Source organism: Hyperolius riggenbachi, chromosome 1 (assembly GCF_040937935.1).
Source record: "Hyperolius riggenbachi isolate aHypRig1 chromosome 1, aHypRig1.pri, whole genome shotgun sequence".
Lineage (NCBI taxonomy): Eukaryota > Metazoa > Chordata > Amphibia > Anura > Hyperoliidae > Hyperolius > Hyperolius riggenbachi.
This window is the reverse complement of record NC_090646.1, coordinates 91,461,305-91,486,760: the sequence shown is the minus strand read 5'-3', so window position 1 is coordinate 91,486,760 and position 25,456 is coordinate 91,461,305. Positions and strand designations below refer to the sequence as shown.

At 47.2% G+C, this 25,456-nt stretch overlaps 1 protein-coding gene across 3 annotated transcripts in view; it reads left to right on the top strand.

The window, feature by feature from the left end:
• Positions 1–25,456, top strand: part of HTRA3 (HtrA serine peptidase 3) — a 92,186-nt gene that overhangs the window by 48,514 nt on the left and 18,216 nt on the right. For all 3 annotated transcript variants that reach the window (XM_068276753.1, XM_068276771.1, XM_068276762.1), the window contains exon 3: positions 14,964–15,186. In XM_068276753.1, the coding sequence (XP_068132854.1) occupies positions 14,964–15,186 (223 nt within the window). The remainder of the gene's footprint in view (positions 1–14,963; positions 15,187–25,456) is intronic.

Sequence of the window (25,456 nt, the reverse complement as noted above, 5' to 3'; positions counted from 1 at the left end):
CTGCTGCTTTCAATAAAAAAATTGTTGAAAGCATAAATACCAGCTGGTTACTGCAGTTGAGAAATGCTCTTAATTGAGTGCTCATGAACATTTATGGGACCACGAGGTGACTCAGAGCCAGGGCAGAGTAGTAGGAAGTTGGCATCACCATCCAGAAAGTTCATGGGGTTATTTTTGTATTTAATAAACCTGTACTTACATTACTGTGTCCAAGCTGTATTGCCTTCTTTCAGATAAGGCCTGGAAGTGCAGCACAGTGGAATCTGGAAGGCCGCACATGATAGTGCAGCCTGCCAGGAAGGAAGGGGTTAAGAGGAGCTTAGTGTAGAGTAGGAGGAGCGGGGAAGATAGTTTGAGGAAGGCTGGGGGGTGGAGTCAAACAGTCAGGCATTGGGTGACGAGCTGTGAGGACCTTGCCTGTCTGCAGGATGACTGATCTGGAGGCCCTTGTGGAAAGAGTCAGAGCGGAGGCAGTGTCCAGGGGTCCGGAGTGGGTACAGCGGCAGATGGTGGCGATGGCGGCGGGTCCCAGCGACCAGCCACAGGAGCCGGAGATGGCGGCGGGTCCCAGCGAGCAGCCGCAGGAGCCCGCGAGAAGAGCGTCCAGGCCGCCTGAGCGGCTCAGCCCGGAGCCGACCTCCTGGTCTCAAAGAAGGAGTGGCAGCCCTGTTCACCACCCTCCGGCGCCCCCTGCCAAGAGGCAAACAGCGGCAGGTGGGTCGGCCGGGAGGACGGACAGCGGAAGGAGCACCTCATCTGGAGGAGGCAGGCGGGGAAAAGCGGCAAAAAAAAGACGAGGGCGGCAACAGAGCCAGCAGCACGGGCACCACCTCCTCGCAGAGCGGGGAGAGGGGGGCTCGGGGGACCTCCACAAGCAGACAGTCCACCAGGAGAGGTGATGCGTCAGCCAGTGTGGAGGGAGAGTGGCAGAACGGCAGCGGCCAGCAGCGGAGCAGCCAGGCAAGACACGAGGCCCACCAGCATGGTGGGGCCACCAGGGGGCCGAGTGACGCAGCACCACAGCTTGATGGAGGGGGACCGAGCACAGCAGGATCCGGACCAGCGGTCGGGCAGGTGCGAGTACCTGCGCCACCAGGTGAGGCCTCTATATCGGCTAATGGTACCAATATGTTATGTGGGCCAGGTTTAGGGGTTCAAGCGGGAACAGCACAGATTGGGGGAGGCTGGGGGGGTAATGCTCAGGCAGTCATTCTCCCAGCTTTGAAGTCTTTTATGGCGGGCATGAGGAATTTGTTGGGGGGCCCCCCATCAGCTCTGGGTTCACCGGTAGGGGTGTGGGCGGGTCAAGTGCAGGCACCGGTCGCCCACTGGGTGGTTCCACAGAGAGAATTGCCGTTATCAGGTAGTGTGGTAGTGGGGCGACAGGTAGCTCCAGCAGGTCTGGCACCGGCGGGTTCAGTGGTGCATCAGGCTCTCTCCCCGTTGGTTACGGTAACAGGACGAAGGGAGTGTGCTGGCAATTCAATGACGGCACGTGCAGATTCGGGTCCTCGTGCCGTTTCAAGCACGAGTGCTCGGGATGCGGGGGTTCGCATCCGGCATCTAGATGTTACAAACAGAAGAAGGGACGGGCTGCAGAGGCTGGGAATAAGAGGGAGGACTCCGGTGAGAGTGCAAAAGATGGAGCCATTTCTCTTTAAGTATCCGCTTGTCGACGATGCGTTGTTTTTGAGGCGGGGTTTTTCGGAAGGTTTCATCATACCCAGGCAATGTGCTGCGCTGGGTGAGGTTAGGCATAGGAATCTTAGATCGGCATTGGAATTTCCCGAGGTAGTGTCATCCAAATTGGCTAAGGAATCTGCGGCCAGACGTGTAGCAGGACCGTTTGAGAATTGCCCACTGGAAGGATTGATTGTCTCGCCGCTGGGGGTGGTCCCTGAAAAAGAACCGGGTGCTTTTCACCTCATACATCATTTGTCGTTCCCAAAAGGGGCGTCAGTTAATGATGGATTATCAGGGGAGGACATGTCTGTAGTATATACGTCATTTGACGTGGCAATCAGATGGGTTAGGAGATTGGGCCAGGGTTCGCTTTTAGCCAAGACGGACATCGAGTCGGCTTTTAGGTTGCTACCGGTTCAACCTTCCAGTTTTAGACTATTGGGGATTGTGTGGGAGGGAAAATACTTTGTCGACCTTTGCCTCCCTATGGGTTGCACCATCTCGTGTTCATTTTTCGAAAAGTTCAGTTGTTTCATTGAATGGGTTGTAAGAGAAGTTGCAGGTGTTCGTTCAGTGATACATTATTTGGACGACTTCCTTTTTATGGGGTCTGCGGGTTCATCCGATTGCACTTCTGCCCTGGCCGCAATGTATCAGATCTGTGAGTCCTTCGGAATTCCCTTAGCATTGGCAAAGACTAAGAAGTTTTTGGAGGTTCACATCCACACGATTGCTATGGAATGTAGCCTTCCAATGGATAAGGTCAGTGATCTCCAGGCTACTATCCAGTCTGTAGTGGAAAAGCGCAAGATTACTTTGCGAGACCTTCAATCCCTTCTCGGAAGATTGAACTTCGCTTGCAGGATTATGCCCATGGGGCGCATTTTCTGCAGGCGGTTGTCAAACGCTACGGCTGGCGTTGCTTCGCCTCATCACCGTATTCGCATGACGGGGGACATGAAGGATGATTTGAAGGTATGGCTAACTTTTTTGCAGGATTTCAACGGCAGGTCATTATGGATGGAGGAAGAGGTGAGTAATTTTGACATAGAGTTATTCACGGACGCGTCAGGTTCTCACGGTTTTGGCATTTTTATGGCGGGCGAATGGTGTGCTTCCCCATGGCATTCTTCATGGTTGGAAGCCGGGTTTACGACAAACCTGGTGTTGCTAGAGCTGTTCCCGATATTGGTGGCTCTGGAGTTGTGGGGGCAGCGGTTGGCTAACAAACGCATTCGGTTCAACTGTGATAACTTGGGTGTAGTGCTAGCGGTGAACAGGTTTTCGGCATCCTCGCCTCCAGTGGTTCGGGTTATGAGACAATTGGTTCTGTTGTGTCTACAATTAAATATTTGAATCTTTGCGGTGCATTTGCCAGGGGTTGACAACATCATTGCTGATGCCCTCTCTCGATTCCAGTGGGACAGGTTCCGGGCAGCGGCACCTACGGCGGAAGAGAGTGGGGTCCCCTGTCCAGAGTTGATGTGGAGGATTCCGTTCATGTGATATCGGAGCTGATTAGGAGGTCCCTATCCGAGTCATCATGGGCAGCATACGCGCCGGTCTGGGAGGCGTGGGACGCTTTAATAGCACACATCGGGGACTGCTCGACGGATGAGGATCGGTCGTGCTTGCTCCTATACTTTATAGGAAAGAATTTTGCGGAGGGCACATCGGCGACGGCCATGTCAAAAAAGTTGGCGGCATTGGCCTTCTTGTTTAAGTTTAGGGGTCAGAGGGATGTGACTAAGGATTTTAGGGTAGGGCAGGCAATGAGAGGATTCAGGGCAGGATCGGTGAGGAGGGATTCCAGACGCCCGGTCACATTTGAGGTCTTGAGTAAGGTGGTTTCGGCTCTGCAGGATGTGTGCTCTTGCCAAAACGAGGTGGTGCTTTTTAGCACTGCTTTTGTTTTAGCTTTCTTTGGGGCATTTCAAGTGGGGGAGTTGGTGAGCAGGTCAAAATCCATTGTGGGAGGCATCCTCGCCGGAGACGTTACGGTACAGGACGGAGCAGTGTCCATCATGCTACGTAGGTCTAAAACGGATCGGGCCGGAAAAGGAAAGATCATCACTCTTTTTCAGATAGGGGGCGTGTTATGCCCCAGGGAAAATATCTTGCGGTTTCTGCAAATCAGGCCGCAATCTGCTCAGGTCTTTTTGGCTCACGGAGACGGGTCGCCATTGACCCTTTTTCAGTTTTCGTCAATATTTCGGAAGTGCCTGGCTACTTCGGGCTATGCCTCCCACTCTTTCAGAATAGGGGCGGCGACTGAGGCATCACGCTGGGGTCTCAGTGAGGAGGTAGTTAAGAGGATAGGCAGATGGGACTCGGTTAGATACAGGTCTTACGTTAGGTTGCATTTGATATAATATTGTAGTAGTTTTGGGGATGAGTGTTAGTTGTTCTTTTGTTTATCATTTGTTTTGCAGGGGAACCAGCCTTGGTGTGGATCTTTGGACACTCCTACGTCGCTAGGGGTGCGAGAAGAGCTGCGGTTCGCCCCGAGGGGAGGCAACTTGGATTCCCGAGACAGGAGGTCCTCATTCGGTTGCTGGGTTTTCCAGGCATGTTGTGGGCACGAGTGTGGCCGGAAATTAGTAGACACACTGGGTGGGACAGGGCCCCGGATGTGCTGGTTCTGCATGTTGGGGGCAATGATATAGCTTCCAAGTCTACGAGGGCCATAATTAGAGATATAAAATTTGATGTGCTAAGGCTCAGACGGGAGTTCCCAGCTACAGTGTTAGTTTGGTCAGATGTGTTGGCCAGGTCCTCGTGGAGATTGGCGAGGTCGGTTAGCAAAATTAACAAGGCCAGGGTTAAATTAAACAAAGAAGTGGCCAAATTTGTTACTATTAATGGGGGTATAGCCGTCAGGCATGTGGAGCTGGAGAGCGATCTTCATTTGCTTCTTAGCAGAGATGGGGTTCACTTAAACGATATTGGGACGGATCTGTGGGCATTAGCGATAGAGGACGGTATCCAGAGAGCGTTGAGGGTGTGGGCCTCTCTGCCGTGAGGGGTCACGTCGGTTCGTGGTGGAGGGGTAAGGGCTCCGAAGGTTGGTTGGTTTCTGGGGGATTTACCTTAGGTGCGAATCACCAGGTTAAGATCTCAGCAAGTGAGAATAATTCGGTGGCGCAAGCAGCTGTCCCTGAGCCGGTGACCGCGGCGGGGGCCAGTTCCAGGCTGCTTGCCAGTTAATGTTACATGCAATATGCTTGGTAACCTCGGACTCCCTTACCTCAGCTCTCTGGAAGTTATTTGTTTGAACATTGTATTTTGGTAAATAAACGGGCTGCTTTGGCCTATTAAATCCATGCTGGTGGTCGTTGTGTTATTTGGGGTATTGGGTAATTGTAGCCGGGAGGGCTAGGCTATACTACTATCAAGATAAGGCCTGGAAGTGCAGCACAGTGGAATCTGGAAGGCCGCACATGATAGTGCAGCCTGCCAGGAAGGAAGGGGTTAAGAGGAGCTTAGTGTAGAGTAGGAGGAGCGGGGAAGATAGTTTGAGGAAGGCTGGGGGGTTGAGTTAATCAGTCAGGCGTTGGGTGACGAGCACCCTCCCTCCCTCCCCTTTTTGTTTGTTCTTGTGTTTCTTTTATTACAGGTTGTTGCGTATTGTTACTTCGCAAAGGATCGTTGATCTTCGTCATGGCAGCAGGAGGGGTAAAGGCTCCGAAGGTTGGTTGGTTTCTGGGGGATTTGCCTTAGGTGCGAATCACCAGGTTAGGATCTCAGCAAGTGAGAATAATTCGGTGGCGCAAGCAGCTGTCCCTGAGCCGGTGACCGCGGCGGGGGCCGGTTCCAGGCTGCTTGCCAGTTAACGTTATATGCAATATGTTTAGTAACCTCGGACTCCCTTACCTCAGCTCTCTGGAAGTTATTTGTTTGAACATTGTATATTGGTAAATAAACGGGCTGCTTTGGCCTATTAAATCCATGCTGGTGGTCGTTGTGTTATTTGGGGTATTGGGTAATTGTAGCCGGGAGGGCTAGGCTATACTACTATCAAGCGTCTTCCTGGCACCTCAAAACTGAGGATGCTCAGTGAGGGTACATTCAGATACGCTTTGCGTTATAACATACATTATAATCGTAAAGCAAAGTGCTGGGATGATTAACATAACTAATGTAACTTAATGACAGTATGTTTGTTTAGGCTGAAGTTCCCCTTTAAGAGGAAATAAATACGGCAGCCTTCATATCCCTCTCAGTTCAGGTGTCCTTTAAAACATTTCCAGGGAAAGTATTTCCAAACCTCCGATGGTCCTTGGAAATCGCATACAGCCGGCCAGTGTATTATCCCGTGATTTGACAAAATATTCAGAATGAGTCGAGCTCAGCACCACGGCTGCACGCAATATATTATGTCTGTCCGCAGGACCCGGAATTTCTTGAAAAGCGTTCACACCGGTGGATCATGTTCATACTTGGCAGCGGTGGACGCAGTTTGTGCCACGGCGGTACACTAAAATGATTATCTGGCATTAATATCGGGAGCCAGATACAAGGTCGGGTTTTTGGTCATTAGAAAGGTGAAGCCACAGAATAGCTGCGTTGAGTGTATGGGGGAAGTGAGAATGCAGTAAGTCATACTTATCCTGGAGAAGGTGGTTGTGCCAAGGTAAATTATGGCCTCTCGCCGCTATAAAAATTCCTTGGGCCTTGCCATTTACCGGGATGTGCTCCATCAGTCATACTTCACAACCTAGAAATGCCGTGACCTGAAATGACTCAACACTTGATCAAGGAGTAACGCGCCTGAGATCACACTGTGCTCCATTCATAATGGCCATGAATACAGATGCCTTGTTTACCAAACAGCAATTACCTAACTACTGTGTAGCAGAAGTCTGCACTGATAGGGCTCTGACTAACTTACAGAGGCAACCAGTAAAAACGTCGTACCTAAGTGGAAATGTGACATGATGAGATAAACATGTGTATTTACTGTGCCAAGCATATTAATAACTAGGCTGTGTTTCTTTTTTTTTTTCTGTCTGAAAGAGTTAATAATTAGGCATGCAAGTAACGGGATCAGTGAATAATGGCGCACAGCGCCTATGCATAAGAATGGCGCCGCATTAAAAAGATACGCTTATCGCTATTTATCGTTAGTACTGCATATTAATGGCGCACAGGGAAAAAAGAAGAAAAACGGCACACACTAACGTTATTTATCAATAGTGGCACACACTAACGTTATTTATCAATAGTGGCACACACTAATGTTATTTATCAATAGTGGCACACACTAACGTTATTTATCAATAGCGCCCTACATAAGCCAAACTGCAGACATTATTTAACTGCAAAACGGTGAACGGATTGAATGTAACACTGTCAAGGTTAGGGTTAGGCACCACCAGGGGGGTCTTAGGGTTAGGCACTACCAAGGGGGTGGTTAGGGTTAGGTACAGGGAGGGTTCTGTGTAAGAGTAGGGTTAGGTATAGTTACAGTACAATATACACCACCAGGGGGTCTTAGGGTTAGGAACCACCAGGGGGGGTCTTAGGGTTAGGCACCACCAAGGGGGTGGTTAGGGTTAGGTACAGGGAGGGTTCTGTGTGAGAGTAGGGTTAGGTATAGTTACAGTACAATATACACCACCAGGGGGGTGGTTAGGGTTAGGCTCCACCAGGGGGGTGGTTAGGGTTAGGCACCACCAGAGGGGTGGTTAGGGTTAGGCACCACCAGGGGGGGGTTTAGGGGTTAGGGATAGGTACAGAGAGGGTTCTGTGTCTTAACGCTAAATAACAATAAGGCTTTAACGCTAAATAACAATAAGGCTTTAACGTTAAATAGCGATAAGCGGCAAACGGATTAGCGGCAACACTGTGCGCCATTATTCTCAGGCGCCATTTTCAGATGGATGCGCAAGTAACATCTTCTCACTTCTCAGGCCTGATTATAGGTAACCCTTCCTGATAAGGAATTGCTACCCCAAAAAATTAGCTCTGGAAGACATAATAGACTGTCATTGAGCAGAGACAATAAAATATAAAGTCTACTTTTGTAAATGTTGAAACATAAAATAAAACCATGGGATATCTAAAAATAAAAAATCATTTTTTTTAGGAGTAGAAGGATAGATACAATATTCTGTCTCATCAGTTTATATTCCCCTCGGGTGCACTTTAACACTTTAAAAGGTCATTCCGTTTTCATAATAAAATTGGCACAAAACATTTGTCAGTTCTGGACTAGTCTCATATATATATATATATATATATATATATATATATATATATATATATATATATATATATACAGTGGGGTGCAAAAGTATTCGGCCCCCTTGAAGTTTCCACATTTTGTCACATTACTGCCACAAACTTGAATCAATTTTATTGGAATTCCACATGATAGACCAATACAAAGTGGTGTACACGTGAGAAGTGGATCGAAAATCATACATCATTCTAAACATTTTTTACAAATCAATAACTGCAAAGTGGGGTGTGCGTAATTATTCGGCCCCCTGAGTCAATACTTTGTAAAACCACCTTTTGCTGCAATTACAGCTGCCAGTCTTTTAGGGTATGTCTCTACCAGCTTTGCACATCTAGAGACTGAATTCCTTGCCCATTCTTCTTTGCAAAACAGCTCCAGCTCAGTCAGATTAGATGGACAGCGTTTGTGAACAGCAGTTTTCAGATCTTGCCACAGATTCTCGATTGGATTTTGATCTGGACTTTGACTGGGCCATTATAACACATAGATATGTTTTGTTTTAAACCATTCCATTGTTGCACTGGCTTTATGTTTAGGGTCGTTGTCCTGCTGGAAGGTGAACCTCCGCCCCAATCTCAAGTCTTTTGCAGACTCCAAGAGGTTTTCTTCCAAGATTGCCCTGTATTTGGCTCCACTTATCTTCCCATCAACTCTGACCAGCTTCCCTGTCCCTGCTGAAGAGATGCACCCCCCGAGCATGATGCTGCCACCACCATATTTGACAGTGGGGATGGCATGTTCAGAGTGATGTGCAGTGTTAGTTTTCCGCCACACATAGCGTTTTGCATTTTGGCCAAAAAGTTCCATTTTGGTCTCATCTGACCAGAGCACCTTCTTCCACATGTTTGCTGTGTCCCCCACATGGCTTGTGGCAAACTGCAAACGGGACTTCTTATGCTTTCTGTTAACAATGACTTTCTTCTTGTCACTCTTCCATAAAGGCCAACATTGTACAGTGCATGACTAATAGTTGTCCTATGGACAGAGTCTCCCACCTGAGCTGTAGATCTCTGCAGCTCATCCAGAGTCACCATGGGCCTCTTGACTACATTTCTGATCAGCGCTCTCTTTGTTCGGCCTGTGAGTTTAGGTGGATGGCCTTGTCTTGGTAGGTTTACAGTTGTGCCATACTCCTTCCATTTCTGAATGATCACTTGAACAGTGCTCCGTGGGATATTCAAGGCTTTGGAAATCTTTGTGTAGCCTAAGCCTGCTTTAAATTTCTCAATAACTTGATCCCTGACCTGTCTTGTGTGTTCTTTGGACTTCACGGTGTTGTTGCTCACAATATTCTCTTAGAAAACCTCTGAGGCCCTCACAGAGCAGCTGTATTTGTACTGACATTAGATTACACACAGGTGCACTCTATTTAGTCATTAGTACTCACCAGGCAATGTCTATAGGCAACTGACTGCACTCAGATCAAAGGGGGCCGAATAATTATGCTCACACTACTTTGCAGTCATTTATTTGTAAAAAATGTTTGGAATGATGTATGATTTTCGATCCGCTTCTCACATGTACACCACTTTGTGTTGGTCTTTCATGTGGAATTGCAATAAAATTGATTCATGTTTGTGGCAGTAATATGACAAAATGTGGAAAACTTCAAGGGGGCCGAATACTTTTGCACCCCACTGTATAGATAGATAGATAGATAGATAGATAGATAGATAGATAGATAGATAGATAGATAGATAGATATTTTAACAATATTAAAAAGTGATTTTCAGTTTCTAATTGTTCTTTGCTGTCTTGGCAACAGCACTCTGTTTGGAGTATGGTTGCCCTGAGACTCCAGAACATCCCACCTGCAGCAGTAACTACAGGCAAATGAGTGTTTATTACTTATAAAGTTTAAGAAAGCAAACTTTTGTTTTCCATAGCACTTTAGTAAGAGGGCTTTTTGGTCTATTGTAGCCCCTTACACACTCCATTAAGTTCTGGTTCATCATGAGCTTTCTGGGTAGTCTGTAACTGGTGTTTCAAGTCCTACTCCATAGAGCCACATTAATCCATGCCATGCACTGATGAGGAACAACCAATCCAAAACAGTCTGTGTGCATAATGAATTAGTGTGACTCTGTAATAATAACAAGCTGACACATTATTGAATTCCAGTGCATCTAAAGGTGTGTTTAGCACACAGAGGCAACAATGGGTGATTTGCATATTTCAACAGTGATGCACTGGGATACATCTTGGAGCTCACTGACTCCAACCTGAATTTTTGCAAATACTTTCTGTTTTAAGAAACAAACTTTTGTTTTACATTATAAAGTCTGAGAAAGTCCACTGATTAGCAGCTAACTTTAACACTCCTAGCTCCGAATCCCGGTTAGAAAAAAGTGTGGAGTGGCTGCATTTTATATGCACATAAAAACAAATTACCATTAGATTGATAAAGGTTTGCAGACCTTCAAAAGGAGACTAAAAGTGGCCATACACTGGTCGATTTGCCATCAGATCGACCAACAGATAGATCCCTCTCTGATTGAATCTGATCAGAGAGGGATCGTATGGCTGCCTTTACTGCAAACAGATTGTGAATCGATTTCAGCATGAAATCAATCACAATCTGTCGGGCTGCCGCTGCTGCCGCCTCCCCCTCCCCCATTACCTGCTCCGGCCGGCGCGACTCCCCCGGTCTCCGCTGTCTTCTCCGCGCTGGGCTCCGAGTCCGGCAGGCTTCACTGAACTTTCTGTCCGCGGGAGTTTAAACAGTAGAGGGCGCTCTACTGTTTAAACTTCCTGCCGGAACAGGAAGTACAGTGAAGCCTGCCAGACTCGGAGCCCAGCGCGGAGAAGAGGACAGCAGAGAGAGCGGGGGACTCGCGCCAGCGGAGCAGTTAATGTATTGCCGCTGTATTGCGTTGGTCGTCGGGCATTCGAATGCTGCTATCGACACACTCCAGACTCGCCGGTGATGAAGCAAGATCTTCCGCACGGACAGATCGACGGGAATTGACGGGAACGATTGATTTCGGACGGAAAACGATTGTTCTGTCGGCGTTTGTGCAACGATTTCACAGCAGATTCGATCACAGTGATCAAATCTGCTGTATATCGGCGGGAAAATCGTTCGGTGTATGGGCCCCTTTAGAAAAAACAAAGACACCGGGAGTCCCGTATGGTGTAGTATGCTGATGTAATGTTTAGCATTAAAGCAAGCTATGGAGGATACTCACAATCAAGGGTTGCAACACCAGCAATCACAGTGTAATGACAAGTGAGGAAATCCTGTTCTCGCTGGGATCTGATGGGTCGCACTCATGGTAGCGCTCAGTGGTGGATTTAGCATGTGAATACTCAGGATAGGAGATAGACTTAAAGAGACTCAGAGATGAACGGAAGTAGAGCTCTGATACTTACCCGGGGTTTCCTCCCGCTCCATAAACATGTCTAAGTCCCACGCCGTCCTCCCTCGGTCTGCCCCATCAGCCGCAGTGAGCTCCGTTACCAGCCTCAGTCGATGCCAGTCAGGGTCTACTGCGCATGTGCAGACCTCCCGTGCATGTGCAGTAGACCCAGACTGACATCACTGAGGCTGGTAACGGAGCTCACCGCGGCTGAATGGCAGACCGAGGGAGGACGGTGTGGGAATTAGACATGTTTATGGGGCGGGAGGAGGCCCCGGGTAAGTATCAGAGCTGTACTTATGTTCGTCTCTGAGTCTCTTTAAGAAAGTAAATTAGTGTGTTTAACCTATTTTGGTTCCTGGACGTAGAAACTACTTCCAGGAACCATGCGCGCTACCGCGGCCAATCGCGCGCGTGCACGCGCACTCCCGGCTGCGGATTCGGTAGCCAAGGAATCAATGTATCGGACTATGGTGCCCGATCACTGATTCCTCTCCCCCGCTGAAAAAGCGACAGCTTCTCTCGGAAGCTGCGCTTTTTCTGGCCGTTCCCTCCCCGATGAGTCACTCTAAGCGTGTGTTACGCTTAGAGTGACGTCATGTAAACAAACTCATGGCCGCCATCTTGTGGCCAAAAAGTAAAACTACAACTAAAATTAAAAAAAAATTAAACATAACACACAATTACATTATAAAACTATACTTTACATCCCACCCTCCCAAAAATACCCAAATAAAATGTTTAATATAAAAAAAAACCATTACAATAAAAAAAAAAAAAAACATGTAAATATTTACATAAGGGTCTAAACTTTTTAAATATCAATGTAAAGATGAAATATTTCTATATTTTTTTTATTTTAAACTTGTAAATAGTGATAGATGCAAAACGGAAAAAATGCACCTTTATTTCCAAATAAAATATTGTCGCCATACATTGTGATAGGGACATAATTTTAACGGTGTAATAACCGGGACATATGGGCAAATACAATACGTGAGTTTTAATTATGGAGGCATGTATTATTTTAAAACTATAATGGCTGAAAACTGAGAAATAATGATTTTTTCCGTTTTTTTCTTATTCTTCCTGTTAAAATGCATTCACAGTAAAGTGGCTCTTAGCAAAATGTACCCCCCCCCCCCCCAAAGAAAGCCTAATTGGTGGCGGAAAAAACAAGATATAGATCAGTTCATTGTGATAAGTAGTGATAAAGTTATAGGCTAATGAATGGGAGGTGAACATTTCTCAAGTGAAAACGACGGAACCTGAATGGGTTAAAGATTATTGAAAACATTTGAAAACTAACTAACAAACAATATAGTCCATAGCAAATAAAAGGTAATAAGTTGAAAGAAGTTACAGTTTCTGTCTGACTACTCTTTTATGTTTGTTGGAGTCCTGCTTTAACCTTTCTGAGACTCTTTGTCCAGTGTTCGTTTTTTGTAATGTTACAGTTGAAAGGCCTACTTTGGCTTTGCCAAATGTTTCAGACCAAATGGCTCAGACCATTAGGGAGGGGTCTTTAACCTTGGATAGTGGGAGACCGTTCCAACACTGATTGATCCATTTCAGTATTTAGATACAGTTTCTATGTTCCATTAGGGGCGTAACAATAGACCCTGCAAGGGATGCAGCTGCAGAGGGGCCACAAGCCGCAGGGGGCCACATGGGGGGAAGGTTTATTTTCACTGTCCGGAGAGACTGAGGGCACTAAGGGCATGGAGAGAAAGAAACTTTTTGCTCTCTGCACAATTGTTCTAATGACTGCATCTGCTCAGCCACTGATAAGGAATCATACAAAGAGGTGTAGACCATTCATATTCAGTGTGCAGCAGGCTCTTGTGTACAGTGCTTAGCCCCCAACCTCTCTACCCCTCCCCAAGTCCTGTGTAGTGTAGTGATGCTGGAGGAGTCTGCAGAGCCAGTTCTGCTCCATCAGAGGTGGACAGAGTAAGTTTAATAAGAAGCTGTGGCTGGGATCACACTCATCTGTCAGTTTTCTGTGTGCGTTTTTTGTATGCGTTCTGCACACCATGGGCTTGATTCACTAAACCGTGATAACTCAAATATCACACCTTATCAAAGATATCACACCTTATCAAAGTGAACATCACAGTAGCATAGCGAGCACTACAAACGTATGCCTGCAATGGCGCTTGTCCTGCCCTGAGCCCCTGTGGGTTCGTAGCACTCGCTATGCTACTCTGATAAGGCATGTTAATTTTGATAAGGTGTGATATCTTTGATAAGGTCTGATATTTGAGTTATCACGGTTTAGTGAATGTGTCTGTGTGTGTGAAAACGTGCCGTTTTATCATAGAGGAGCACATCGATGATGATGTTTCTGATTAAAACGGCTGTTTGAGCCGAGGTGCAGCAAAAGCCCTTGGATCCCCTAGCCTAGCAAAACTTAGCATGGGGCCCCCTCCTGGGATCCAAACCCCCTTGTATGGCTGGTAACCCCCCCCCCCCCCCCCCCCCCGACACTCCTTCCCCACATTGCAGAGCAGTACAGCAGAGAATTGTATTACTTACCTGCTCCAGCAATGCTCGGGTCTCTTCTGTTCTTCCCAGCTGCTGCACGCTCTGTGCTTCCATACCTCGAGCTTCTGATCACATGACATGCACCAGAGGTATGCAGCATTGAGCATATGGCAGGGAGACCAGAGGGGTCCCAAAACAGCACTGCAGGAGCAGGTAAATATTAAACTGCTTCGCTGTGCTTCTCTCCAGGAGGGGGAGGAGCGGGCCCCCCACAGTCGCTACAGTCAAGTCACTTAGTTAAAGACCATAAATGTTCGATTTTAACAGATGATTTGGCCACGACTTAAACTATGTTTTAGATTTTACCCCCGTACATGATCGAGTTTGATACCCCTGGTGTACAGCATGTAGTTAAGTGTACATTGCATGTGTGTAAGTGGGAGTTCAGCATAGGGGCATAACTACAAATCATGGGCCCCCCCAGCAAAACTTTAAGGGGCTACCCCAATGTTCCCATCATTTCCCTAGCCTACACCCGATGAGCCTCACAGCCTCGAGACCCATCTTGCAACAGTCATAAAACATGTGGACATCGTAATCTTCACACCTATAACATGTATGGCCACAAAAACACCAGATCTGAAGAATGGGACCCTTTATCGGAGGGAGTGTAGTACAGTTTTGGGCCACCTTACAGCTCTGGCCCCCCCGGGGGTCACAGGCGTTGCTTTCCTGTAGTCAGGGCTGGGCCGAGGCAGAGGCAAGAGAGGCTCCAGCCTCAGGGCGCAGTGTACGAGGGGGGCGCACAACTCACTCAGCAATCATTCCCCTATTGTGTTTAAAGCAGAGAGAAATAAAAAGGGGACACATGGCAATGACTGCAAGCCAGATAACTAGGGTGTTGGGGGGTTGGGGGCCTATTAGTCTAATAGCAATCAGTGTGTGACGGCTGGATTGGGAGGGATGGAGGGGCGCACTTTGGTGTCTCAGCTTTGGGTGCTGGAGGACCTTGTCCCGGCTCCACCTGTAGTTACGCCCATGTGTAAGTGTGCAGTGTCTACTTCATTCATTTTCTGCACACTGACACAGTAAACCTCTCTAGCAAACTGATTTTTTGGGTCTTCTTCACCTACTCATTTTCTAAGATCGCAGTATTGTGTAGTAAACGGACTTGTTTTGTCATTCTTCAGGCACCCACTGTTTGGACGCAACGTACCCCTATCAAGTGGATCAGGCTTCATCATTTCTGACATGGGACTAATTGTGACCAATGCTCATGTGGTGTCCAGCAACAATGCTGGAGCTGGCCGACAGCATTTAAAGGTGCAGCTGCACAATGGAGACAACTATGAAGCCACAATAAAAGATATCGATAAAAAATCGGACATTGCAACAATCAAGATTTATTCAAAGGTGAGTACACCCTGTATGTATGTTGTCCTTGTCTGTCCTGCTTTCTCTATACATGACTGATGTCCATTCATCCTGTGTTTAGTTCTTGGAATGTAAAGCTCAGGTGCCATAGCCAGAGCAGGATCATCCAACAGGCAACCTAGGCAGGTGCCTGGGGCCTGGTGGGTGTCAAGGGGCTCACCACAAGGGGGTGCCAAATCTGCTACCTTGCCTAGGGCCCCATTACATTTAACCTGCCTGGCGTTCTGATTCCCGCGGGAACGTTTTTTGCAAATTTTTTTTCTTTTTCATGTTGCTGGCCTAGCGCTAGCTACATGATTCCCCCCTCTCTGCGGCATCCCTCCCACCCCTCCGATCGCCGCCGGCACAATGGCCCATCCGGAAATCCCGTTCTGAACTTCCCCCGTCGCCATGGCCATGCACATCGTGACGTCATCGACGTCGGCAACGTCGTGACATCACAGGGAGACCCGATCCACCCCTCAGCGCTGCCTGGCACTAATTGGCCAGGCAGCGCACGGGGTCTCGGCTGGGGGGGGCGCTGTATCGCAGCGGGTAGCGGTGGATCGGCGGCGGGGATCGGGTAAGGCACGCAGCAAGCAAAGTGCTTGCTACGTGTTTTTAAAAAAAGAATATTCAAATCGGCCCAGCGGGGCCTGAGCGGTCACATCCGGCGTCTCTGGACGAGCCTAGCTCATTTAGAACGCTAGGGGGGTTAAATTCATCTCTGGCCAAAGCTTTATATTGGCCTTTAATTTATCAGTAAATATTAATCACCTGCAAGTCATCTCTTCTCAAACTAAACAATAAGGAATTCGAGGGTTCCGATTTCATGGAAATTCCAATTTCAGCCAATACCGATTACTGATTATGCAGATTTCTGAGGAGTATTGTTTGGGGGGGCATTTTTTGCATTCCCTGATTGGCCAAATACTTGCAAGTTAACTCAGATGACGCTGAATTTTACCGCGGTAATGGGAATACCAATGGGAATTATAGGCCAATCAGTGTTGTCATTGGTCTAAAATTACTGCGGTAACACGATTTTTGATGAAAAATTCTGCATTCTCTGATTAGTCCAATGCTTCCGAGTTCTGTGGTTGGACTAAAAATAACCAAGTAGCAGTGATGCGGGACTTCCCATCCGATCGGAAATGCGGATATTTCAATTACACGGAATCCAAGTCAGCATCCGTACTACACAAGTCCATCTTTTCATATCATTTTAACCTTTAACATTTTAGAACTTTTTGTAAGTTGGCCCTTTAGTTTTTGTAAATTAATCCTGGGACTTTCCTGGGTATAGCCATGGCAAAAACATATGTATATCTCTATGCCCCAATCTACCTCCGGATTCTTCACCTTGTGTGGCGCGTCCCCGCTTGAACAGGAGACAAGCACGCTTTGCCCGACTATGGTTACACCCAGGCCTTAATGCACAGGGTATAGAGACTGAAAGGCCGTAAAACAATGCTACTGCCAGTTCCCACTAAACAATGATTCAGGCTACCAGAGTGTTTACGCAGTTCAGAGTTGTACACAGATTGATATTGGTCTGTAACGATCTCAAGGTTCGCAAGACAGGGATCATACACATGTATCAGATGTCTGTCAATCACAATCGTCAGCAATCTTAACCATTTAAGCACAACCATTTAAGCATACATTAGAGGGCAATATAATAGCTTGGCGGATGAGCTTTTTGTCCCTAGGCCTTCTCAAAGGACTAGAGGACATGAGCTGCGCATGGAGGAAAAACGTTTTAGCCATTTATTTAGGAAAGGGTTCTTTACAGTAAGAGTGGTTAAGATGTGGAATGCATTGCCACAGGAAGTCGTTATGGCAAACTCTATACCTGCATTTAAAGGGGGCTTAGATGCTTTCCTTGCGTTGAAAGACATCCATGGCTACAATTACTAGGTTATGCCTAATGATGTTGATCCAGGGATTTTATCTGATTGCCATCTGGAGTCAGGAAGGAATTTTTCCCATTTGGGGCTAATTGGACCATGCCTGGTGGGGTTTTTTTCGCCTTCCTCTGGATCAACAGGGGTATGTGGGGGACGGGCTGGAGTTGTACTTTGTACTGGTTGAACTCGATGGACGTATGTCTTTTTTCAGCCAAAATAACTATGTAACTATGTAACTATGTAACAACTGGACGAACATTCTCGTCTAGTTGGGCTGCATGCACTCCCGCAGGCCGCGCAGCGTCCGATCACGCTTCCAGGAATTTTTCACTGTGGCTATCTTGTGGCCAAATAGTAAAACTACACACACATCCATTTTTTAATAAATAAATACATTTTTTACAGTTAAAATTAGCTGTTTACCTCCCACACCAAAAATTACCCACATACAATTTTTAATACAAAAAAATAAAAAAATTACAATTAAAAAACAAAACATAAGTAGTTACCTAAGGGTCTGAACTTTTTAAATATGGTTGTCAAAGGAGTATATTAATATACTGTTTTAAATTATGGGCTTGTAAATAGTGATGGACGCGAATTGAAAAAATGCACCTTTATTTCCAAATAAAATATCGGCGCCATACATTGTGATAGGGACGTAATTTAAATGGTGTAATAAGCGGGACAAATAGGCAAATAAAATATATGGGTTTTAATTATGGTAGAAATAATGATATTTTTCCATTTCTTTCTTAATATTCCTGTTAAAATGGATTTAGAATAAAATAATTCTTAGCAAAATGCATCACCCAAAGAAAGCTTAATTGGTGGCGGAAAAAACAAGATATAGACCAATTCATTGTGATGAGTAGTGACAAAGTTATTGGAAAATGAATGGGAGGTAAAAGTTGCTCAGATGTAAAAAATAAACAACCCTTCGGGCTTAAAGAGGAACTCCAGAGAAAATAATGTAATAAAAAAAGTGCTTCATTTTTTTACAATAATTATGTATAAATGATTTAGTCAGTGTTTGCCCATTGTAAAATCTTTTAAATCCCTGATTTACATTCTGACATTTATCACATGATGACATTTTTACTGTTGGCAGGTGATGTAGCTGCTGAATGCTGTTTTGGCAGTTGGAAACAGCTGTAAACAGCCATTTCCCACAATGCAACAAGGTTCACAGACAAGAAACGGCCAGGAGTACCACGGTCCTCAGAGTTTCTTGTGGGAGGGGTTTCACCACAATATCAGTCATACAGCACCCCCTGATGGTCTGTTTGTGAAAAGGAATAGATTTCTCATGTAAAAGGGGTATCAGACAGCTACTGATTGGGATAAAGTTAAATTCTTGGTCGGAGTTTCTCTTTAAGTGGTTAAAGACAGAAAGGCAGGGGTCATAGACCTACTTCAGCAGATCAGGAGTAGATAAGAGATTGCTCAGACAGGCAATGGTCAGTACAGGTAGCAGGCAATAGTATGGTCAAGGTACAGGCAAAGGTATTCACAATATCTCCAAGGGCTGCTACTTACACTTGCATAATAATAAACAAACAATAAAAGCCCCTTCTATTTCAAGAAAGTTCTGGAATAGTAACTTAACATGAGACACTGGCCTGATGATATTGAAGCAGGTTGTTTCGGTGCATGGCGTTCAGCGCAGAAACTAAGCGCCGCTATAGCTATGCTATGGTGCGCGGGGAGCGTAAGGGTAATTTGGGGAATGACATTCTGAGTTGGGTGAATAGTATTTTACGCTGCCGGGGATTTGAACGGCAGCAGGGTGAGCCATCATAAGGCTCACCTTGCTCCCAGCTCACTGGCGGCGTACGACATGAAGATACACAAAGATACTGTTCTAGAGTTCTTATGAGGAGCTTGTGAGAATCTGCTCAGCTGCCTGTGTAAACAGGCAGCTTTTTGACCACTGTTCAGGTCTGCATTCTGCAGGTCTCTTTAAGAGAGACTTTTTGTCTGTATTGCAGTTTGCTGCTGAGGAATTTGCATACATTCGTTATGCAAATCCCCTACCTGCCTCCTGTGATGACTGGCAGTATAAAGGTTGGGATTACCCACAGTCCTTTGCTGGTCATTCCTTCAGGGTTTGTAGTACACACTCCTAGAGAGTGTCAGCCATGCTACTTCTTGTTGAAGTTATCTTAGAGTAATTCCTGGAAGCTGTGCTAGGCAGATTTCCCTAGTGCAGTGAGGATTGTTTATCTGTTTGTTTGTTCTGTTGCTGTTGTCCTGTCCCAGCGGTGGTCGACAGGAAATGGTTCTGATCTCTGTTCTTGGAGTATAGCTGGTGCAGCAGTTGCTACCAGCTATCTCTTCTGTTCTGTCTCCTGGGATCGCGCTAGCCACTTTTCGCTAGCGCTGGGGATCCTTCTGTTCTGTCTCCTGGGATCGCGCTAGCCACTTTCCGCTAGCGCTGGGGATCCTTCTGTACTGTCTCCTGGGATCGCGCTAGCCACTTTTCGCTAGTGCTGTGGATCCTTCTGTTCTGCTACTCTGTACCTGGATCGCACTCGCTTCTCGCTAGTGCTGTGGATCCTATCTCTCGCTTGTCCCTCTTTTCGTGTGTCTGTCTTGTCTGCTACGGACGCTTGTTGGAGGCTCGGTGAGGTAACCGTTAAGCAAGCGTTCGCGTCCTCTGTTTCATGTTTGTCTGTCGATGGTTAGTTAGGCGTGCTTGTCTCTATTGTGCTTATCACATGGAGACCACGCGTAACCGCGTGCACTGTTGCGAATGAGTGCGGTGTTCACGGTTAGCTAGCGTTTGTTATTTTCCATATTTCCTCATTGTATTATTTGCTGTGCCTTTGCTACTCTCGTGCTCCGCCTTGCTGTAACCTTGTGTCACGCTTGGCGATCGCACCTCTCGCGATCGCGTTCCTGCTTCGTATCTGCTGTGGTGTGTGCTCAGTTGTGGGTTGGCGACTAGTTTTATGCACACACACACAATCTGTCTCTGTGCTCTCTCAATCGCTTCTCTTGCGATTACAGTTCTTCCCTTCGTACAATTCCTGTCTGGCGTGTGTGGTAGAGCAGAGGAGCTGTTCCTCTGCACACCACAGCTCCACCTGCCGTCAGGAATTTCCCTCTGCAGGTGCATTGCACCTACTGCTGGGTTCCTGCAAATTTATACGCTTGTGGAGGAAATCCGCCGTGTCAGCGCACGTCTGGTGCGCTGACCACGGAGACGATTCCACAATCATTACAGAATGACCAGCCAAACCAAAATTCCCAGGGCAGAGGGAACCTTTCATTTGATTCAGATGTCATTGCCTGAGACAAAAACGTATGTGGATCCTATTATAGGTAGGATCGCACACTATATAAAAGCAGTTAAAAAATCGGTGCTCGTCCCTGATCCCCACCCATATGGGGATTATCTCGATACCCGGCTATTTGAACCGCCATTTGCCTCATGGGAAATTGGGGCCTTGGTGGAGGAATTTGATTTGGATTGGAAGGCCTTTTGCGATTTTTATATCGCAAAAAGCGAGGATATCCTGAATGATTGTCTCGACTCTATGTATCTTTTGATTGATTCTGGTGAATGTGACGAATGTATTGTGGATCTGGTGATTTATGTGTGGGAAACCATTTTGGACACCATTGTCACATGATCCTTCCTGTCTTCCTGGGGTAAAGCAAGTGAGTTTAAGCACTGTGCGACCTGAGATGAATGAGTGTGCCTCGTTTGTGGACACCTGTGTGAATTCTGAGGAAGTTTCTTCTGTTTGTTTGGAGGTTGAATCTGTGCGATCTGATGCCTGTTTCTCAGATGTTCCTGCCGATTGTGATCGGCGTGGGTGTGTCAGTTTTGTCAATGATATGTGGGATCCCTTGTCTTGTAAAAACAGATCTTCTTCTCCCAGTACTACTTTAAGATCCTCCATCTATGATCTTGCTATGGGGAAAATTCCAAAACTATGCAGTTTCAAGAGTAAGGGTAATGTGATTAATAAAGTTTCTCATGTTGTTGTCACAACTCCTTCTTCTAATATTGTTCAGTATGTATGCTCAGATCTAGTCAGGTGTGAATGGGAGCCCCAGTTCCAGAAAAAGCAGCTCGAATCGCTGGTGTACGAATTGGAGAACGATTCAAAGTCGTTTTGTGAGTACTACATTGCCAGAAGTGAGTCTGTCTTGAGAGCATGTATAAGTTCTGCTTCTGCCTTAAAGGGAAGGTTCAGGGAAACGTTTAAAAAAATAAAAATCCACATGCCCTCGCCGCAGCTCCAGAGGCTTCCGGTCGTCTTCGGTGGCCGAAGCGACCTGGCCAGGCCGGCTGCGCAGTACAGCCCGGAGGACGTCCGATGACGTCAGTGCGCCCGCGTGGGACGCAGAAGAGCCCGTCCTTGGAGCGCAGAAGAGCCCGACCTGGCAGCCGGCCTGGCCAGGTCGGGTCGGCCACCGAAGACGACCGGAAGCCTCTGGAGCGGCGGCGAGGGCACCTCCTGCCTGCCACGGGCTGGAGGAAGCCCCAGGTAAGTGGATATGGATTTTTATTTTTTTAAACGTTTCCCTGAACCTTCCCTTTAAAGGGATACTGTAGGGGGGTCGGGGGAAAATGAGCTGAACTTACCCGGGGCTTCTAATGGTCCCCCGCAGACATCCTGTGTTGGCGCAGCCACTCACCGATGCTCCGGCCCCGCCTCCGGTTCACTTCTGGAATTTCTGACTTTAAAGTCAGAAAACCACTGCGCCTGCGTTGCCGTGTCCTCGATCCCACTGATGTCATCAAGAGCGCACAGCGCAGGCCCAGTATGGTCTGTGTCTGCGCAGTACACTCCTGGTGACATCAGCGGGAGCGAGGACACGGCAACGCAGGCGCAGTGGTTTTCTGACTTTAAAGTCAGAAATTCCAGAAGTGAACCGGAGGCGGGGCCGGCGCATTGGGGAGTGGCTGCGCCAACACAGGATGTCTGCGGGGACCATTAGAAGCCCCGGGTAAGTTCAGCTCATTTTCCCCCGACCCCCCTACAGTATCCCTTTAAGAAAAGGAAAGGGGTGTGAATTTGACTTTGTGAGTCCGCTTATTTGTATGTGGAAAATGATTCTGAATGAACAACGTGTACTTCATTCAGTTGATGTTTGTAAAAGCACATTGTCAGCTGGCATTTCTGAGATCCAGCAATCCAGCCTGGAGAAATCTGAATCCCTGTCTTCGAAATGTCCACTTTCGCAATCGACTGCGATCTTGGATTCACAAATTTTGCGTTCTGACTCCTCGGATTCGACATCATTAGCCGAGTCCAAGAGTGAGACAGCGCCTTGGGTTTGCGAACCTGATACTGAAGCACCTTTGCTCTGTCCAGAGAAGATGTCTCTGAGCCTGCCCTGTATCATGAATAAAGACATTATGTCCAGTCGCATTGACATTTGCGAGTCTGATTCTGAAGAAAGTATTGACTCTCCACCCAGTACTCTGGATGAGTCAATATTGCCTTGTACAATATCTCCTGCAGTGTCCCTAGAGGCTCATTTAGGTATTGCTGCTATTTTCACCTGTTTTTCTGCAGTTTTGGAATTGCAAGGTAGTTTGACTGCTACGCAGAATTCTGGGTGCAGTGAGATTAAAGTTAGGGAGTCAGTGTGTGGTCCAGTGAATATGCCTGTACATTCCCCTCATGATTATGAAATTCAATCTCAGTTTATGGTGGAACCTTCCTTGGGACATCTGCCCTGTCCACAAGATAAAGTTCCAGTTTTGCCCTGTAACATGGATAGTTCAGAATCCTTCCTAGAAAACTTGAAAAATGATGTTCCTGAGGTCTTGTTTGATGTTCTGGAGGTCTCCGAGTTCCTCCCAAAGGGTGCAGAACTTGTAGGAGATGTCTCCTGCCCCCCAAGTCCTTCTGAGGTGTTACCCTCTTCCGTAGGCATTGCTGCCTTGCTGGCTACCTTTTCAGCTCTGATGGAGCTTCACTCATATGTAGTCAATGATGATATTATTGTCACAGAAATTTCTGAATTTGTATCCGAGTCTTCTTTTGAAAGTCCAGTGCCTGTGACCTCCACTCATGATGATTCTCTGCCCGGTACTGGTTTTGGTCTTGTCGTGCCGGACTCTGAGGTTGGCAGTTCCCCAACATGTCCTGAGGTTTCTCCTGTGCTGGTGTACCCCAGTGTGCTCTGTGACCCAGAAAGCCCAAGTGTGCCTCGGTTACCAGCGTACTCAGATGCTTCCTCGGTGGAGACATGTTCTGATTTAGCCTGCCTGCTTGCATGCCCAGAAGTGGTCCCTGAAAGTCCTGATCTTGATGGGTGTCCTGCTAATTCTGAATCTGGAATTGTCATAGGTTCCATGGGGGTGCTTGGTAGCTCTCCATGTGAGCCTGGTGAGCTTTCTGGCTTCTTGGAATCTCTGCAGAGCTTCAAGGCGTTCTGGGAGATTCCGAGAGAAGTTTTGTTTGGTACCCTGAATACGATCAACAGCGGCTTTTGTTTTGAAAGAGACACTTCGAACAGGTTTTGTGGCAGATTTGGTATTTTCGGACGCTCCTTGGAAGGTGGTGGGTATTGTCTGGAGGGTGTCGATGGCTTCTTCTCTGGGATCCACAGTCCTGATGGGTGTTACGCTGAGACTTGTAGTGCTGATGGGCATGTTTCGGTGGCTTCTGTTTCCGATGAGGTCGGTTTCGGGTGGACTGACTCTGGAATTGGACCTTGTCGGGCTGTCCCAACCTTCATGAGTCTTCTGTTAGAGTTGTTTGAAGATATCACTTTTGAGGGTCGTCTGGAATTCAACCCTAGAAGGGGGGGGGGGGGGTACTGTGAGAATCTGCTCAGCTGCCTGTGTAAACAGGCAGCTTTTTGACCACTGTTCAGGTCTGCATTCTGCAGGTCTCTTTAAGAGAGACTTTTTGTCTGTATTGCAGTTTGCTGCTGAGGAATTTGCATACATTCGTTATGCAAATCCCCTACCTGCCTCCTGTGATGACTGGCAGTATAAAGGTTGGGATTACCCACAGTCCTTTGCTGGTCATTCCTTCAGGGTTTGTAGTACACACTCCTAGAGAGTGTCAGCCATGCTACTTCTTGTTGAAGTTATCTTAGAGTAATTCCTGGAAGCTGTGCTAGGCAGATTTCCCTAGTGCAGTGAGGATTGTTTATCTGTTTGTTTGTTCTGTTGCTGTTGTCCTGTCCCAGCGGTGGTCGACAGGAAATGGTTCTGATCTCTGTTCTTGGAGTATAGCTGGTGCAGCAGTTGCTACCAGCTATCTCTTCTGTTCTGTCTCCTGGGATCGCGCTAGCCACTTTTCGCTAGCGCTGGGGATCCTTCTGTTCTGTCTCCTGGGATCGCGCTAGCCACTTTTCGCTAGCGCTGGGGATCCTTCTGTTCTGTCTTCTGGGATCGCGCTAGCCACTTTTCGCTAGCGCTGGGGATCCTTCTGTTCTGTCTCCCTGGATCGCGCTAGCCTCTTTTCGCTAGTGCTCTGGATCCTTCTGTTCTGCTACTCTGTACCTGGATCGCACTCGCTTCTCGCTAGTGCTGTGGATCCTATCTCTCGGTTGTCCCTGTTTTCGTGTGTCTGTCTTGTCTGCTACGGACGCTTGCTGGAGGCTCGGTGAGGTAACCGTTAAGCAAGCGTTCGCGTCCTCTGTTTCATGTTTGTCTGTCGATGGTTAGTTAGGCGTGCTTGTCTCTATTGTGCTTATCATGTGGAGACCGCGCGTAACCGCGTGCACTGTTGCGAATGAGTGCGGTGTTCGCGGTTAGCTAGCGTTTGTTATTTTCCATATTTCCTCATTGTATTATTTGCTGTGCCTTTGCTACTCTCGTGCTCCGCCTAGCTGTAACCTTGTGTCACGCTTGGCGATCGCACCTCTCGCGATCGCGTTCCTGCTTTGTATCTGCTGTGGTGTGTGCACAGTCGTGGGTTGGCGACTAGTTTTATGCACACACACACAATCTGTCTCTGTGCTCACTCTCAATCACTTCTCTTGCGATTACAGTTCTTCCCTTCGTACAATTCCTGTCTGGCGTGTGTGGTAAAGCAGAGGAGCTGTTCCTCTGCACTCCACAGCTCCACCTGCCGTCAGGAATTTCCCTCTGCAGGTGCATTGCACCTACTGCTGGGTTCCTGCAAATTTATACGCTTGTGGAGGAAATCCGCCATGTCAGCGCACGTCTGGTGCGCTGACCATGGAGACGATTCCACAATCGTTACAGAGCTGGAATATTCTTAGACTGGCACATAAAACTTCTCAGCAGCTCTCCAGTATGATCTCAACATCGGAGAACTCCTGATTTTAAAGGGAACCAGAGAGGAACGTACAGGAAAAAAAAGAAAAAGCTTTTATACATACCTGGGGCTTCTTCCAGCCCCATAAGCCTGCAT